Source organism: Haliaeetus leucocephalus, unplaced genomic scaffold, assembly GCF_000737465.1.
Source record: "Haliaeetus leucocephalus isolate CR32 unplaced genomic scaffold, Haliaeetus_leucocephalus-4.0 Scaffold140, whole genome shotgun sequence".
NCBI lineage: Eukaryota > Metazoa > Chordata > Aves > Accipitriformes > Accipitridae > Haliaeetus > Haliaeetus leucocephalus.
This window is the reverse complement of record NW_010972576.1, coordinates 12430950-12449326: the sequence shown is the minus strand read 5'-3', so window position 1 is coordinate 12449326 and position 18377 is coordinate 12430950. Positions and strand designations below refer to the sequence as shown.

General features: G+C 38.7%; 1 protein-coding gene across 1 annotated transcript in view; it reads left to right on the top strand.

The window, feature by feature from the left end:
* The window catches only part of PPP3CA (protein phosphatase 3, catalytic subunit, alpha isozyme), a 119639-nt gene that overhangs the window by 58982 nt on the left and 42280 nt on the right, over positions 1-18377 (top strand). The window contains exons 4-7 of the mRNA XM_010561043.1: positions 2265-2389; positions 11744-11855; positions 13129-13274; positions 15580-15719. Coding sequence (XP_010559345.1) covers positions 2265-2389; positions 11744-11855; positions 13129-13274; positions 15580-15719 — 523 coding nt within the window. The remainder of the gene's footprint in view (positions 1-2264; positions 2390-11743; positions 11856-13128; positions 13275-15579; positions 15720-18377) is intronic.

Genomic DNA, 18377 nt, shown 5'->3' with positions numbered 1-18377 from the left:
AAAAGGAAATAAAAAAAAACTTGTTTCTTTGTGCTTTAGTGAAAGAGCAAAAGTTAAATCCATTTAAAAATCTTTCAGCCTTGTTCAACTTCAGTTTTTGCAGTTGGAGCAAATGGGGGTGGGTGATAATTGGTAGAGCTGTACAGTTATATAACTAAAAGCTTTTCTGCTGGAAGTTAGGAGAGCAGATTGCTTGGCCATCAATATGCGACACGTGTTCTTAATCTTCCCACAGTGTCCATGCAGAGGAGTACAGTCAAGCAGTGTATATTGGTTTGGTAGATCAACGTGTTCAAATAAAAATGCTATCAAAAAATTTCATTTGGGGTACTTTTTTTTTTTTTTTTGTTACGGAAAGAGGGGTGGTGTTATACCACTTGAGGATTTAAATAATATTTAATTAATGATATATTATTCTTAGATAGAAATTATAACTGTTGGTGTCTTTCAACATGAATGTTGTCCTCTAAAACTCTTGGGGAGGGGGAATCAACTAGGAAAAAGAGATTATATAGTGCAACACAGTGGTGATAAGAGTACTATATGCTATTTTATGTGGAAAATGCCCTGTTACTATCACAGAAGGACGCTCAGCTAGCCAGCGCTCGTGAATTGTGTCACCAATTTCACATAAATATTCATGACAGCAGTGACTGGGACATCAGTGTTTTTTTTCTTTGCCCAAGCGGGGGTTGTTTGGTTGGTTTTGATTTGAGTGGGGATTTGGGGGTTGGGGTTTTTTTAGTTTTTTGATAGAATGACAATATTATATTGATCCTATTGTTAGTGTATACGTTCAGAGAAAAGTGATGCAAGTAAAAAATACAATGTGACACTGGACTGAGATGAAAGACAATAACATATGAACACCGTTTGCACTGCAACTTTGTTGGATTTGGCATTACAGCTGTTCTATGTAGTCCTTTTATATCTATGTGGAGATGTGACTTCAGCTTCTCCATGGCATGCGATAAATGTGAGGTTTGTTTATCTCTGATAGAACAAGACCTCTGTATCAACTTCCAGATAAAAGCTCAAATGAGAGCACTGCTTGAATACAAAAGCTTGAACCATGACATCAGAGAGAGCATCTGAAGTCTTCTGAATTTAGTGTTAGCAGTAAATAAGAAGCTGTGCTGCTGTTGCAAGATAAGGTCTATCTTGGGCCCTTGGTTTATTCAGTTTCTCCATAATCATCCTTCCAGTTTGCAAATCAGATTTTTATTTTTTTTCTTTTTGGTCATTGAAGGGAGAACCAGTCTAAACTGACCTCAGTAACAGTCAAGGCCATTAACATTTTCTTTAAGGATCATTGCCAGTACAGGTCTGGGCTTGGCCCCAAACTGCGGGGTTCTCCCCCTCCCTTAGGTAGAGCAAACAAAGCAAGGCAAAAGGAAGCAGGTTTTGGCACAGCACTGTTAGTTAAGCTTCCATGGGGGCCTCCAAAAGCGTTGCCTCCCTTCCTGCAGATGCTTAAAATCACCCACCACGGAGTTTGCATTTTCACAAGATAGCTGAGCCGATGTCCTAACTCTAGGGCACAAAAAGAGGCATCCCTACTTAGCCCCGGCTGCACATCACTTGTGCTGTCTCTGTCATGTTTATTGGGAGATGCTCTTTTTAGAAGCCACTTGTTAGATTGACTTCATTGCAATGAAGTGAAACGAACCATAATTATATGAGGTTAAATAGAGTGGTAGAGGTTAAAGCATGAAAAATCAGTGTCCTCTCGTGTAAGACATGCTTTGGGAAAGCAAGCAGGCCATTTTTCTATACAGAAACCAGAAGTCAGAAATTTGTCAGTTTAACCAGTGGCATACACAGGACAGGCATGCTTTGCATGTTACGGAAAGCCTGCTGGTGTTTGTCTGGGTTTAACTAGGAGAAATAGAAGAGTGATGTCGAAAGAAAGAATAACCTTGCCTGAACATGTTCTCTTTTTCAGGATGACTTTGGTTTGTCTTACTACTATTGCCAGTATTATGTGTTCTGCTGGGCAGTAGGAGGAATGGACAGATACCTATGAAAATAATTATAGGTCAAATTTGCCTCATGGCTCTCCTTTAATTAACTGGTAGCCTTTTGCACACGCATATAGGGATGCACATCATAAAAAAACAGCTTCTGCTGAGCAGCTGCCAGCTCTCACTAATCGTTTAACTAGAGGATGATGCACAAAATTGTCATAACAGTGACTTCAGAATGCATGTGCCTAAGATGATCTTCGCATGGTGAATCTGAATATTGCTCTTTTTCTCTTTCAGTTTGTGGAGACATTCATGGTCAGTTCTTTGACTTGATGAAACTGTTTGAAGTGGGAGGTTCTCCTGCCAACACGCGGTATCTCTTCCTGGGGGACTACGTGGACAGAGGGTACTTCAGCATTGAAGTAAGTTTCTTATTTCTATTTTTGGCTGCAAAACTGCTTGCAGCCAATTGTGTGTATTTAGCATTGTAATTTAACCAGTTTGGGAATACTAAAGCTCTTTGAAGATACCACTTGTGAGCAAAAGAAGTCCACATTAATGTCACTGTTGGTGTTTTCATAAAGGTTGCTTGGTATCCAGGAAAATCCCACCATATCTGTGCTGGAAAGCTGATGGAGAATGGACGTTGGTGCTAACTTGTGGCCATCCAAATATAGCACAGAAGGCAGTCTGCTCTGAAGCTTTCGCAAGCTAAATAGGATGAATAGAAATGAGCTATTAGAAAAGAGACATAGCAGAAAAACTAAAGGAACAACTCATAGTTTAGTTTGACTTTTAGGTTTGTCTGATCTGAGTCTCTTGGATGCAAAATTTTTGAAAATGCAAAGACTAGATAGGGAGTAAATGGGACAAAAAGCCAGCAGATAACATGCTGTGCTGGAGAGAATGAATGAGTTCTGTTTAGATATGGCATGCAGGAGTGTATGATTCCTGGCTTTTGATGCAGCACTTGAATCCACAGAGAAGTGATGCACATGTGCTGTGTTGAAGGTGTTGATACCTGGTGCAGACTCCAGTATCAAGTTGTAGAATGTGGAGGTCAAATGACAGAATCTTTAGCTGGCTTGTGAAGGAAACGGTGTCCTGTCCAACCTGCCCACCTTTGACTAGAAGCGAGTCAAATACCAAGCACAAATCCTTTGTTCCAGTGCTCATAAAACAAACTGGCTTTTTCCTTCTGTTCTCTGTTGCTGCTTGGTTATGCAAACTGACAGATGAGGTGCCCAATTATCGAATAAAACCTAATCTGGATTTGATCATCCAGGTCATAGTTGATCTAGTCACTGAATGGTCAGTCAGAAACCCTTGCAGCAGCTTTTGAGCAACAGCTTGACTCCTTTCTCTGAAACGTTTAGACTTTAACACCCTCTGAGTCAAGGGAGAATACCTTGTGTGTCTGTGACTAGATAAGATGGCAGCATGTGAGAACGCATATACTGCCGTTTCATTCTTCATACCACAACTCTAGTACACTGTAGCCATGTTGATATAAAAATATGTAATCCTAAACAGCTGAGTTATTTATAACGTTCTTGTAAAATCGATCATCTTGCCAGTTTTATATTTATAGTATGAAGAGAAGTTTCTTTAAAATAAAATTCTGTAAAACTACTTTTGCTTTATTAGTTCACTTCAAAACTTAATTTAAAATGTTAACAGAATCTTTGGGAGGTGGCACATTTTACAAATAGAAATATGCTGTTCCAAGTGCAAATGCTCTAAGAACTTAAGAATTGCAAGGTTCTTTCGCCCACCTTCCAAAAATCAATATAGTTAGGATTTAGTCTCATACTGAAGTCAGCACTTTGATCATTATTTTTTTGAGCCACGTGTGCCTGCTTCCTCCCTTCTCTGATCCACAGTGAGCTGTGACCTAAATCATTACTGTGTGGATTACCATGCTGGATCGCTTGGGGAAGGTTGGGGGGGGGGGGGGGGGGGGGTAGCTTCACAGGCTTAAACTGTTGTGCAGCTCAATCTTGAACCACCATTTTTCAGTTGTGATAACCTAGTTTGTATCTCCTGTAGACTTTGACCAAGCCAAGTTGTATCTGGAAGAGGATAGTTTTGTCTTCATTTCTATATGTGTTTTTAATATAAGAAATAGAACAAGTGGTTTTGCTTCAGCTTTCAAATGCTTGTCTGACAGTTTGCCAAACTCTTCTCCAGGGCTATTACTGATTAAAGACAATAGCAGGCCATATAACACAAAGCAAAATAGCTTATGGGTGGGGAATAAGCCCCTTAAAATTACTCATTTAGCAACCTGCACATACATATTTAGCAAATTATATTCTGAATTTAGTTTTTCCATTCTGGAACACTACTTTTTCACTGGAAGCAGCACTGGCTTCTGCTAGCGCCAAGGAAATATCTGAGCTGTCGCTTATATTATTCCTTTCTGTATGCAAGGTTCTCAAATTACTACTTTTTTGGTCACATAACTGATTCTCCCCACCTGTCACCTTGATTAAAGAATATCTTTGAAAGGAAAGGCAGGTTTCTGTTTCAGAAGTGTATTTGGATGAAGAGCTATGCATTCAAGCATGACCTCAGCACAATAAGTAGTGACAAGGAAAGGAAAATGGGGAAGAATGCAACTTGGCATGTTAAGAGGCGGATGCTTTTGGTGGAGAAGGGGCCCTGAGCACGTCTAGCAGGCACCAGCTCTTGCCAGTACTTTGTGCTGGAGAAGTCGTGGTGGTCAACAGTCCTAGCCTGATCTCAATGCATATTTCTACCACGTCAGTCACACTGTGATCTTTACTCCATCAATCTTTTGGCTCCTCTTTCTGCTATGTAGACATGAGACTATTGCAGTTCTGAGGTCTTTCCAAAAGAATTAACTAGCTGGTCCAAGGTACTAATCACGAGTAATATAAGCTTTAAAAAAAAATCCATTCGATTGCTGTGTGATATCTAGCGTAAAAGTGACACCATTGAGCCTAGACTTAGATGAGATCTGGTAGTGGGCGAGATAATCCTTGTCTGTGGGCTGCAAAGCATTTGGGATTCTTCTGGATGAAAGGTACTATATAATGTAAGCTATTATCATTAAGAACAGAGGAAGAAATTGCATAAGGTAGGTGGAAGGCATTTGATAATGCAGAGGGAAAGAGAAAAGCATTCGTATAAAGCACTCAGCAGAAATGACAGTCCTTGCCCCTTGGAGCTTTTGATCTTGGGGCTCAATCCTTCATGTGTGTGCTCCATTTTTACCAGAGTTAGCTCCACTGTTTGAAGGGTGGTGGGGTGGATGCGTGTCTTTAAAATTAGTTCTAAGCAGGATGTCACAGGATAAGAGACTAATAAAGGAATTACAACAGGTAAAACAAAAAATGTCAAAATTGTAGATAGGACGAGACGAGATTTTTCGGCACAGATCAAATCTTTATCCTGTAGTTGCACTCTCTTTTCTGCTTGATCTTTTGGCAGACCCTGAGCATTTCTTCACTTAGAATAACAAATTTCTGCAAGTTGCAATATCTGATACGGTGCACTTGTTTCCTCGGCTCCATAACTGATAACATTTCCCTGTTGTGCTTGTGTACTGTTCCAGGGTTTTGACTCCAGAGTAGAAACCCCTCAGTTCTTGCTTTCAAACAAGTTTTATGGTCATGGAGAAAAGAAACCCAAATGGTAAAAACAGAGAGCTATTTTTAAATCCAAAGAATAGTTAGAGCATAAGTGCTTCTGCAGGAACAGGCTGTAAGGAAGAATGACTAATCTCTACCTGAGACTGAAAACTCTGTTTTGAAAGGCAGACATAAATGCCATGTGTTGTAGGGGGGAGTATACATATAGACTGCTTCTCATCACAGTCTTGGAAAAATTACAATCAGTGTAAATACTGACTATAATGAATTAATAATATTATGTAAATGAACTGTTAGAATTGTTCTCCTGCTCAATCCCACATAAAAACATACAAGCTTAAATGTCAATTGAATATCATAAGGTACATACTGATCATTTTTGACAGAACAGATAGTTTAGATATGGAGAATTAAACCAACATTCAAAATGAACAAAACTGGAGTTGTGTTTTAAGGTTCAAAACATTTGTACATCTTCATTTCCTGAACGCAAAGACTGGAATTCCAGAAGAGGAAACTGGTTTTGTGGTATTTCTAGCAAAAACAAAGTGAGGTGTTTAGAGTGAGTCTGGAATTTGACCATCAGACCTTGCATCAATTAAAAAAGCATCTGGCACTTGAGATGCTTCTGAACTCAGTGAACTGTTTGAAATTATTAACTGGTCTCTCCCAAGAAAAGAATTACACATAAATAAATCTGTGTTTGTAAACTGTGGGTGAAGTGAATGCTGGTGAAGCCATGTGTTTGTTATCTCTCAAGTCTCCATGCACTTTCTAGGACTTTATTGGAAGAATAAATACCTTTCAGTTTCCTCCATTGGTCTAGTGTGTTAATGTTTCCCAATAAACAGCTTGATTTAAAATAGTTTTGGCTTGTCAGGAATAGTTTACTGGTCAAGTCAATTGTTTTTTTCACTTCTCTCAGAGCAAAGAAAATCCTCATACCTTAATTATCCTAAATTTCCTTGCCCTTTTCTTTTGTTACTATGTAACAGTAGCAAATATGGTTCTCTGAGCAAAAACTTGCATCTTGTAAGATCTCATTTTTGCTGGGCAGTGCTCCTCAGAGCTGTGAATATTCAGTAGTTCAGCAAATTCAGATTATTTCTGTATATATTAGATTTCCAGACTGGAACATCTGTTTGTGTCAGGGCCGTCCTTGCAGCTTGCCTGGTCCTGTCCCAGCTCTTCCCAGAGTGAGTCCCCAACATGCCAAGAACCCTTTTTGTCTGCAGGGAGAGAACATGGGACGGTGCCCTGGAGGTCGCTCGCACCATTTCCCCTGCACTGCTTCCATCTCTCTGAGGGACCTATCTCCAGAGAAAAAAAGCTGGGGCCAAGAAACAAGGTCCGAAGAGGAGAGCTAGAAACCAACACTTGGATACCTCTTTAGAAAGTATTAGCTATAAGAATTAGAGGAACATTTAAGAAAAAGAAATTGCTAGTCACTTTTTGGTTGAGAAAGAGGTCCTTCCTTTTAGAGACGTTTTGAGGTCCTTCCAAGGGCTGAAATGGGAGTAATGTGGTCTAAACACTAGAAAAGAGTATATGGCAAGTAGCAACATTTTGCAGGTGATCACTTTTAATAAAATCATCTGGGAGACTAGCTAGAAGAGAGTCTTGCAATAATTGAAGTCTAGAGGTGCTAAAGTACCGTGCAGGTGTCAAAACAAGATCCCAAAGCTGCTTGGGAATATTCAACAGATTAAAAAACAAAACCCAGAAGCCGAATGATCAGAATGAGATTCTTAAACATTTTAGAAACAGCTGAGACCCTGACCACGAGGAATGGATTCACTGTTACTCCACGAGAAGTCTATTTCCACAGCAGTAGCCTTTTTAGTTTTTAAATGTGTAACCTGTATGTACATAAGCACTGGTTTTAGAAACACAAAACCCAGGTAAAATAAGAGCATATTCACAAAAATGTTGTGGCAAAGACTGTAAGTTGTCACTGACGATCTGGTTGATGCAAGTAACGCTACCTTGTTGTCCCTGTTCTGCAGCAGAGCCTTAAGAGAAGAGATCATCTTTTATGATCCCTGAAAGTTGGGAAAAAAAAGAATGGAATCCTGGTTGTAGTGAAGACAATACAATTTTTTCTTTATTTTCAGTAGTGTTCAGAGTTTTCTTCCCCGGTGCTCAAGGGATGGTAGTTCAGAAATGGCAATAACTTGCATTTCTTGTGAGTATTTTGGTTACAGATGAAATGTATATTTGCCTTTGAAATAAAGCCCTAATAAATAGTGATACCACTAGTGTGAATGAAGTTATGTGTGTAAAAAGGTACATGGTTTCCATTGGGATAGTTATTCCATTTTAGAAAGCTGTACCTGTAGTAGGTACTATGATGGTATAATTATTTCAATGAAGTTAAAGTAATGCAATTTTTATATTTAGGTAAGGTGTGTGTTATTTACAGAGTCAAGGAGCTATGCCAATATACTGTTCCACAGTTCACAGAGCATCAGTAGAGACCTTAGCAACGCATGGCTCAAATGATCCTTTTGAGTATGAATTACCTTGCGTTTATTCACACTTAATTTCACCTGCTGGGGGAGTGCTCAATGCCATCAGTCATTTGGAGGGAGGGTGAGTTCATCTTTTGTTACCCATACAAAGCCAGACAGCTAAGAGTGAGCTGCATCTCTTTCTTCCTGGCATGATCAGTGCAAGAGCACCCAGAAGTGAGTGCGCTGTGTGTTACAGGTGTTGCTGTGGTTGCAATCTGGTGGCAGCTGTAGCGGTTTTTCAAGGTTTCTTGTTTTGAGGACAGAACTTGGGATGCCTGCAAGAGGTCTGGGGCTTTTGGTTTTCCTTTTCAGGAGGTGCTGAGATGTCGAACTGTGCAAAGACTCAAATTCAGCGTGTAACAATAGAGTTAAATCCCAAGTCCATTTTGAAAATATGTGCCTTTGGCTTACACAGCACTTAATTGCACAGACCTTTTTCTTTCCTGATGCTGAGGCTGCCAGAGCCTCAGCAGGAAAACAGCTTGACTACAGGAGCTGGGAGCTGGGCAGATTACCTCTTTGTTATGAATTTAATATATCTTCTATTTCAACAGCTGAATGACACTAAGCAAGTGAGCAGGGGTGCAGTTTGAGGGCTGGCATTTAAGAGATGTAGCCCTCCCCACCCCCCCCCTTTTTTTTTTCATAGTATGAAATGAGACTGGCCAAAAATACCTTAGAGATGTCCAGATTGCAAGGTCACTGCTGCACATTTTACATAGAGTTGCAGCAGAGCTGATGTATAGTATGTTCTTGATGAAAAATTTGGAGGGGAAAAAAAGAGAATTTAAAATTTTGCTATTGGGAAGCAGTATTACCAAATAATTGAAGATTGTAAGCTCAGATTTTCAGCAAGGGCAAATTATTATAAATATTTTGACTTCAGTAAGAATTACAATATGCAAAGTGGAGTTAAAAAACAAAATAAAACCAGAATGTTTGCTCATGATATGTTGTTTGGACATAAGTTTTTTATATGTAAATAACCGTGTAAGTTGAAAAGCTATGAAAAATTGTCACCCTCATATTTGCTGTCTAACTTGCATGGAGAAAAAAAAAAATCTGCTAATTAGTTCTTGTTTACTATTATGATATTGCATCACTGGACTATTGAACAGAAAAGGGAGAAAATTAAAGAAATTATCTGAACAAAATAAGCCTTTAATATGATACCACTGAAAACAACACAAAACGTGAATGGTGGGCTTCCAGTACTTGAATAGTGGCAGGGAAACACAGAACTTCCTGGACTGCAATGATTCTCTATATCTTCTTGGTCTGGTTCTCATGAGTGCTTCAAAGGAAGCATAGAAAAAAAGAAAAAATAAATCTATAATAAGTAATTCTAAAGAGTTCTACCCATAAGCAAGTTCCAAATGCCAAAAAGATAAAACTTCCAGCTTTCCTCATTTTCCCTGCTTCCCGAATCTGGATGATATTTTAAGTACTTAGTGCTCATTTCAATCCTGCCAAGGCTTTATGAAAATGAAAAACTTAGTTATAAGGGAAATGTAAACCACTCCTCTTTTTCTTTTTCTTTTTTTTTTTTTTTTAATAAAACACTTCATCTAAGCACTAATCATTATGATTTTCTAAATTATAAGGTGCTTTGGCAGGATTAGATGCTCTAAGGTAACTTCGATACAACTTTAAAAGCTGGAACTTTTCTTGCATGGATGGAGGTGTCACTTTAAACTTCTTGTCTCACAACATTTTCATCAAATTTTTGCATTAGCCAGTAAGTTCAAAGAAGTGGAAGGTTCCAGGAATTTTTGGAGGAATGAAGAAGTAAGTCATCATCAAAGAGACAGAGAATTGCGCTGGTGATGTGGAGAAGTGCAGGCTTCCTTCCCCATTGAAGTGAAAACCTCAAACCCAAAGCTTCTCTCTCTGTGCAAACTCCAGCAAACCTTCCCTGGGCATACCATTTGTGGTTGTTTTGGGCCACAGCAGATAGTTCCTGTGACCTAATACCATAATTTCATGATGGATTACGTCAGCATGATCTACCCAGCATTCTGACGCCTCTTCTTGCTTCCTGCAGTGGCAATAGCGCCTGGGAGGTGGAAGAGGTGGTGAGAGCTGGGAGGCCTTCCATGTGTTTCTGAGGAGAATTAATTTTGCAAGTCCTGGAGGATGCTGCCTGTACCTTCTGCTCTTTCTACCTGGCTCTAGACCCTCTGAGTAGAAGAACAGAAATTAAGGAGTGCAGGCAGAGCATCCAGATGTTTACATGTTAATAAATTCAAGACAAAGAGTAGTAGTATAAAACCCCTGCTGCTATGTAATTATCTATGGATAGAGTGAGGTTTAGCACAAACATAAAAACGTTGCATCCTTTTTTGTTTTTCGTTTTGTTTTTCTTTTTCTTTTTTCTAAGATGAGGATTGTGTAGCAAATGAGGGAGGAGAAATCAAAATGTTGAGACATGATTAACGTAATTATTCTGTTTATCAAGATGTTCTGAATTGTAGAAGGGAATCATACTGGCATTACATACTGGCATTACATTGACAAAAATGCTGATTTTGCTCTAAGCAGAAACTGGTGAGGAGTAAGTACATTCCAAATTTCCAATCTATTGATTAAGGTAAATAATAAAACCTTTCATTTCTTGTGCAACAGTTCTGCATTTCATGGATATATAAGGAAGGGTTGGAGGGGAAACTGTGCAGGCAGTTTTCTAGCTCATGGGTTTTGAAAGCCTGTTGTGGTCTGTACAGCATTCTTGCAGACAGTGAGCTCGTCTCATGGGACGAATGGGTCTTATTTCCATTGGCTTCCTTGGAGCTGTGAGTTTGTCAGCCAGGTACCTGAGCAGGGTCACGCTGCACAAAGGATAAGTCTTCCATGAAGTTTGCAAGTTTACTCATTTGTCAAGAGTCTCATAATGCTTTGGCATCCTTGCTGTGTCAATTTTGTTTTCAAAACAATTATTTTAACCAGATGGTTTCAAGAGGTCTGAGCAGAGATTAACTTCTCTGAGTCTTCTTGTTTTTTACCTTTAAAAACATGTCTAGAAGAAATGCCATCTCAAATAGAAATCTTCTGGAAACATAAAAGGCTTTATAGAAGCTTTGTAGTAACTTTATTTAATCCAAGAGCTTTGTGGACTTTTTTTCTCAGTTGTTTGTACAGAACAATGTTAAGTGAAAAAAGAACAAGCGTTCATGTAAAAACTGTGTAATACTGGAAGCTGAGGTATTTCCTGAAGTGTGGGTTAAATTGTTCTAGGGCAACTTTTCCTTAAGCCAGGAAATGCAGATCTTCCGGTGAAATTGTTTCCATGGCAGGTTTCTGCCTAACCTGCCAGGTGGAGAGTGCACACTTCATTGTAGAGATGCACAGCAATTACTTCTGGTAGCGGGGGCCACTGAAGGCAATGCACGGCTGAACAGGGAGATCCACTTAGCAGAAGTGTAAAACTTTATCAGAATACACTGATACTAGTTTCAGCCAGTCCAGGTTGAAGTGCAGAGAAATGTGTGCATGTAATGTCTGAAGAGTGAAGTTCACCTGTTGAAAATAAATGTTTCACACAGAATACTTCTTCTTCTGCTAGTTTTTTTGGTGGAGGGGAACATAAGTGGTTAAGTTACGTCATTAATTATGAATTATGTTTTTCTTTCTTGTTTCTGATTCGCAGTGTGTGCTGTACTTGTGGGCCTTGAAAATCCTTTACCCCAAAACACTGTTTTTACTTCGTGGGAATCATGAATGTAGACATTTAACAGAGTATTTCACATTTAAGCAAGAATGTAAGTCTGCCTTAACCTTTCTCCTCTTAACTCCTTTTTCAACAACTTAATTTGTTATTTTGTGAGTATTTGATACTGGTTTACCATCAGTAATTTTAAATGTACTTTTCATGTTAACTATAATTCATTTTAAATTGTAATCGCTGTTCCCTGAGAGGGCAGTCGTCTTGCAGGGGCTGGAGAGGGTGTCTCAGTGGTAGAGAAAGGAAGGGGTTAGACCCCCCGCAGCGGGTAGTGACTGACCACCCGTACAAACACGGGGGTGTCCTCACTTGGTGCTGCAGGTATTGAGGCACTTCAGCTTGCCAGCCTGGCCTGGGAAGCAGCCCGGGGCTACTGCGGAGCCATCTGGGCCTGGATGCTCTCGGCGAGCCCGTGCTACCACTGCTTTTTGCAGCGGCCGTCGGTTTGCTGCCCACGCAGCAGCCCGGCAGTCGAAACCTGCTGGCACGCCAGCACCTCTGTGACAGGTCCCCGATTGCTGGTGGAGTAGGTGGCATCTCACCGGGTCTCATCTGCAGCAGGAGAAAAATTCAAGGAATTTTTATGTGGGTTTTTTTTCCTCCTTTAACTATAGCATTTTCACATTTACCCTGTAAGTAGGCTTAAACTTTTGGTTTGCTCTTCTTATAGGAATTCCTTTCTGTGTTGCCAGAAAGGATACAGTGACACATAAAAGCTCATTAGATGTAGACCTCACCTGCACAATGAAGCTTTTTTTTTCTGTTGCACCGTAAGTCTGTGTTCCCTTTTTAGCGTTGGGGACACAGGAAATGTTAATTGGCTCAAAGGCTTCATGGTTTACTGAGTTTAATATGCGTATTGGTAAATTAACATTTCAGCTTTGTTGTACCACCTCGTTCATTTCATAATGACATTTCTGTAGATAATTCATTATAAAGGAGCAGGCTAAACTTCTGATTACTTCATAGAGAGTATATTGAGTGATAATGCAGTAGATGATAACCATTCAGCAGAGTTTTTAAGGCTTGTTGCATAGATTTCATGGCAGACTATAATGGTTTATTAAATTGTTTATTTACAGTTTTTTAGAAAAATGTAATAAACTTAGCAGAACTTTTATTAGTTTCACCTCAGAATCTGAAGAATTTTTCCAGCAGTGAATAACAATAATCCTAAAGATTTTTTTACTTGAGGCAAGCTTTGGTACAGTCGTCAATGCAAAAGAGAGCAGTGAGAGCAAGATTGAGATATTTCTTTTTTCCTCTTAAATGTTGATGGCACTTTCTGATACCATCTTAATCTTTAAAAGGTAAAATCAAATATTCAGAACGCGTATATGATGCCTGCATGGATGCCTTTGACTGCCTTCCCTTGGCTGCTCTGATGAACCAACAATTCCTGTGTGTACACGGTGGCTTGTCTCCAGAGATCAACACTTTAGATGACATCAGAAAAGTAAGTCTGAATAGTGCTCAGGTCTAATAAGTGAACAGTTAATTGCCAGCAGCTAAAACTTGAATCCTTTCTCACTGTCATTCATTTCTGTAAGATGCTTGTGTGTCATTTTGACATTCATGTTGACATTATCACCTTTTAAAGGTCTTTTTAAATAGAACATAAAAGGAATTGCTGCAATTAGTCATATTTTACTGAGGTGAGGAAATCACCAGCATCCAGTAAAACAAAGGATTTAGCATCTTTGTGTTAAAAAAAAAAGGTATTAGTTATATAAGTATTTAGGAGCTAATGAATACAGAGCATTAATTTCTTTTAAGTATTACTTACTAGCACAATGTAAACACACCATCTGATGATTCCTTGTGCTGCCTTAGGCATTCTGTGCTTTCTTGGAGAAGAGATAAAAATAGCTCTAGAAAAAACTCACAATTCTTAAAACATATAATAAAAAAGTATGGTATGATTGCAATGAATATAGTCAAAACAACATTATTATTTTAAGAAGAGTCAAGAGCTTCATTCTCTATAGGTCTGGCCACATTTTTAATAGTACTGCCCTTGAGTGCCTAGCAAATTGTCCAAGCAAGTCTTAGTAAGGTGATGCTTAAGCAAGTCTTAGTAAGTTGATGCTTGTGTGGTACTCTTGTACTCCAAGAAGTTTCTTATATATCTCATGAAAGTTCGGAGAACAATGTCAAACAGTTTCCTCATGTAATCCAGTGTCGTTGCATGTTATCAAGGATTAATTTTTTTCAAGTGTTTTGTAAAAGAGATCTCAGATGATATTTCTAAAAGGAGGTATTTAAACCATTCATTCTCAGTGTTTCCAGCAGAAAATATTTCCTTATTTCTTGCTTGCAGTTTGATACTTGCAAACATGGATATATACTTCTGAGCTTTAAAGTTATTAAAAGATAAATTATATTCTGAGGTTAATTTGTAGCTTACTAAGAGCTTAATATGGTTTTAAAAAAAAAGAAAACAAAAAAACTTGAGCCAGTAATTACATGTTTTGGTTTAAAAGCAATTAGATTAAGATATTAACTGCAGTTTTAAAAATTACTGAATGTAGTTTTGTTTCTGAGGTAAAGGTTCACTGTCTCATTAAGCAAAAATATTCTCTGCCTAAAAACTGTCTGGCTTTGCAACACTGTAATGGCAGAGTAAAGCTGTTTAGCTTTCAGATTCTAGATTAGGGTCATTTACATCTTCAATTCTCCACCCCCCAGCCCCCCTCAGCAGGTTTATTAATCTTTGGCAATCAGCAGGAATTGGTTTTGCATATTCATGAATTGTTATTTAATTTAAATGAATTATACTTACAAAAACATTAATTGGTAGAGGGCTGAAATAAGTTAGAAGTGTAGGTATGCTATAAATATTTCATGACAAGGACACAAAGGTAAAATTGCAGAGGTCTCTTATTAAAACTTTTTAACTGAATGTTGAAAACACATAAAACCAATTCTTTCTCTTTGAAACACTTTTGGGGGGGGAAATGGTATGTTAGGTATGCTACTAAATCATTACTTGATCTTTATGGTCAGAGTGGAGAATGCTTTGGACTGCAAGCCTGATTCATACACCCATCTTAATAAGGAGTGTTTTTATATTAAAGAGTTCTTGCAGAGGAATACTGATTTTTAATATTTCTCTATTTTGCTGCACTTTGTCTTATTTGCAGTATAATTCTATATAATTTGAATTTTTTAATTCCCATAGGCAGAAAGAAGAGGTTTTAGCTGCTTAATCAGGGTTAAGGTTATGAGAGCAGCAAGAATGTCATGACAGGATGCTGTAATGCAGAGACATTGTCTTGGTATTTAAATACAATTTTTTGTGAAAATGTATTTAAATCAAAATGGGAACTTGCTTTGAAATAACTGTTACATTTTTTTCTTGAGGTGCCTCACTCACATAAATCGAGTGCCATGATGTTTGAAAAATCATGAAATACAGAAATACCATCTTCTCTCTTGTCCACTGTAATGCTTGCAAAAAAAAACAGTAGAAAAAGAAAAGAAAAATACACACAAAAATTCACATAGAATGGGAATCCACTGTATCTCTTAATTTTCAGTTATATCTGTTCCTTCTCCTCTTTGTCAGTGTTAGCAAGGAGTGTTTTACCGTTATTCAAAATCCATTGCTTTAAAGCTGAGAGCAGCCCCAAACTGAAAAATAGATTACTTTGGGTCTTCATTTGCCAACCCATGAAATGAAAAATAGTAACTTTGCTTCAGTGTTTCTGTGATACATAGTTGAAAGAAGTTAGTATTTCTTTGTCTCCTATTTTTCTTAGTTAGATCGATTCAAGGAACCACCTGCATATGGACCTATGTGTGACATCCTGTGGTCAGACCCATTGGAGGACTTTGGAAATGAGAAGACTCAGGAACACTTTACTCACAACACAGTCAGGGGGTGCTCGTACTTCTACAGGTGAATATTACTACCTCGAATGGGTTTCTCTACGTAAACTTGTTCTGGTTTTGCAGTAAAAATATGTGCTTGAAGTTTGTGACACTACTTAGATAATTGGGTCTTTTTTTCTGCCAGCTTGCCTTGTTCTCACGTAAATTCATGTTTGGTTTATTTGGATCTTGCTTTTACCCACAACTGGGAAACCCTAAAATGACTTAATTTTATTCACCAAAGCCTGTGTATTTTGCTTATTTCTGTTCTTGTAAGTTAGGGAATGAATGTGTCACTTTTTAAAAGGGGTAGGTAACTACATTTCTAGTTTGAAAATTAGAACTTAATTTTGAATGAAAGATGCCAGCATTGGAAAGCTCACTACCTATTGCTCTGCAGGGTAAGTAAAAATTGTAATTTCCCACACACAGTTACTTTTTTTGTCTCAGTTTTATCAAACTTCTGTTTATGTTTGGGAATAGTTCTTCCCAAGAAATTCAGGATTTGAACAGCATTGGTGAAATTGGACTTGCTGAGAGCTGAAATGTAGACAAGTGCCTGTAACATTCTTGCAGAAACATGTATGGACTTAAATGCAAAGACATCAAGTTGTAATTCATCTTTGAAATTATTTCTTTCTATTGATGTTTGTTAGTAAAATGTAACTGTGAGAATATTCCGGATAAAAGTAATAGTAATGGGGATAGAAGGACATCTAAAGTAATTCTGTGTGTTAGTTTGTGACTAAACGAACTTTCTTCTCTGTTTCTTTCCTGCTTAGTCGTAATTGTCCTTTAAGTAGAGTGGGGGTTGTGTCTCTCTCTGTGTAAAGAGTCAGAAGACTCTCTCTCTTGGACATTAAAGGAGTGGATTTCCTTGGGTGCCGGGGAATGTCCCACTGTCCCCTCTTTGGCAATGCACAGGGAGACCAAAGCAAGCAATGAACGTTTCCCTTTTCCCAGTTCTGCCCAGGTGCTGACTTATGCCTTTCTCGGTTTCCAGTGGTAGGTGGCTTGGTTTGTAGACCAAGTCCTGAGGACACCAGGCAGAAGACACCCTGTTAGGTGTCCTTGAGCTGGTGATGAAGAACCTCTCAAGCACTACTTCTATTCTCTCTTCATCAAAGGGGATGGGCCTGTGCTACCTCATGAGCAGTGGTGGTGGTTACATTGTACCCACCTCTGACAGTGTGGGGATTTTGAGGGATTTTGGCTTTTTTTTTTTTTTTTTTTTTTTTGTTGCACTAGTTAAGAACAACTTACAACACCACCAGAGTAACAAAACTGGCAAGGGAGGAGGTTAAATGACAAAATGAGCAATGTATCCAGTGAAATCTTAATTAAAAAATCAGGTTTTGTTCAGGAGAAATGTGAAGATGCTATTGAAATGTTAAGAGGTTGTTGAACCTTTTGAAGGGAGCGGTTCTGCTTCAGTCCATGCTAGTGACACGCAAGTCTAAGTTTTCCCAACAAGCTCAGCAGAAGTGAGGAATCCAGCTCTTTTAGTTATCTTAGAAAATCTCACTGTGAATGTAGCTGACCCATAGCTCTTTAGTAACATGTTGAAAGTAAATCAATGGCTTCTACCAGTAGCCAGGAGACAGAGCTGCTAGAATCAACCTCCTTGTTGGTAACGTTAGCAGGAAGGTAACAGATGGTTTGACTTGTAGAAATTACTTTTCCTAGTCCTTTCTTCGACCCGTAATTGCTGCAGCGTGGGGATGGGCTGAGAACAAAGCAGTTTGCACTGCAGCCTGGGCTGCCAGCACGCACCTTTTGTGGGCAAGTCCTACCGCCGCCTTCAGATCAATAACGTCTGGAAGGTGCTCGATAAATGTGTTTGGTCTCATTATGAAAGAAGGCGTCAAACTGTTGCAAATAATTGATCTGTGCAGAAATGGGCTTATGAGACTGAGGTCTAAAATCATTCCTCTTCCTCTCAGCAGCACCAAACGCTGGAGCATGCCTGGGATGCCCAGGCACTGCAAACAGTGAGTAATAGCAGTTTCCCCTCATGTACCTCTCTTACAAAAGCGAAAAGCCTTGCAGACATGCCTTGTGCTTAGATACAGGGCTTATTATATACTGGAACAACTTTTAGATTTTAGGCCTTTTTCCAGAGCTGTGTTTCTTACAATTACCATAAAATTTCCCTAAAATATATATCAGTTTCCTTCTGAAAATATATCAGATCTAGTCTGTGTCCTGACTCATATTCAGGAAAGTACATATTTCAGGAAAAGAGGAAATATTTGGAAGATACCTAATTTTCAGGTCATGCGTGAGGGACATGTAACTGCTTAATGACATGAGCAGAGGACAAGCTTGGAGTCACGTTATCTGAGATTATATAAAGGCAAGCATTACTCTTGAAAGAAGTGCCTAGTTGTTCTGGAATATCACTAATTGCTTACCTGATGATAATCCCTGGCAAAAAAAAGTATCCATTGGTGTGTAATGTCTAATTTTGCTTGCCATTTTTAGATACTTCCTGAGAAAAGGAGCGAATTTCTCTAAACAGCCAGCTCAGCTTATAAAGGAAGCACTGAATTATGCAGTCCTCCTTCAAGAATGTCTGTTGATAGGATGGATTTTGTTTATTCTTCAGTGAATAAACTTCTTAGTTTCTTCAGTCATTTCCAGAAAGGAAAGTTAAAAGATAGCAGTGGGCATTTTAAAGGAAGGT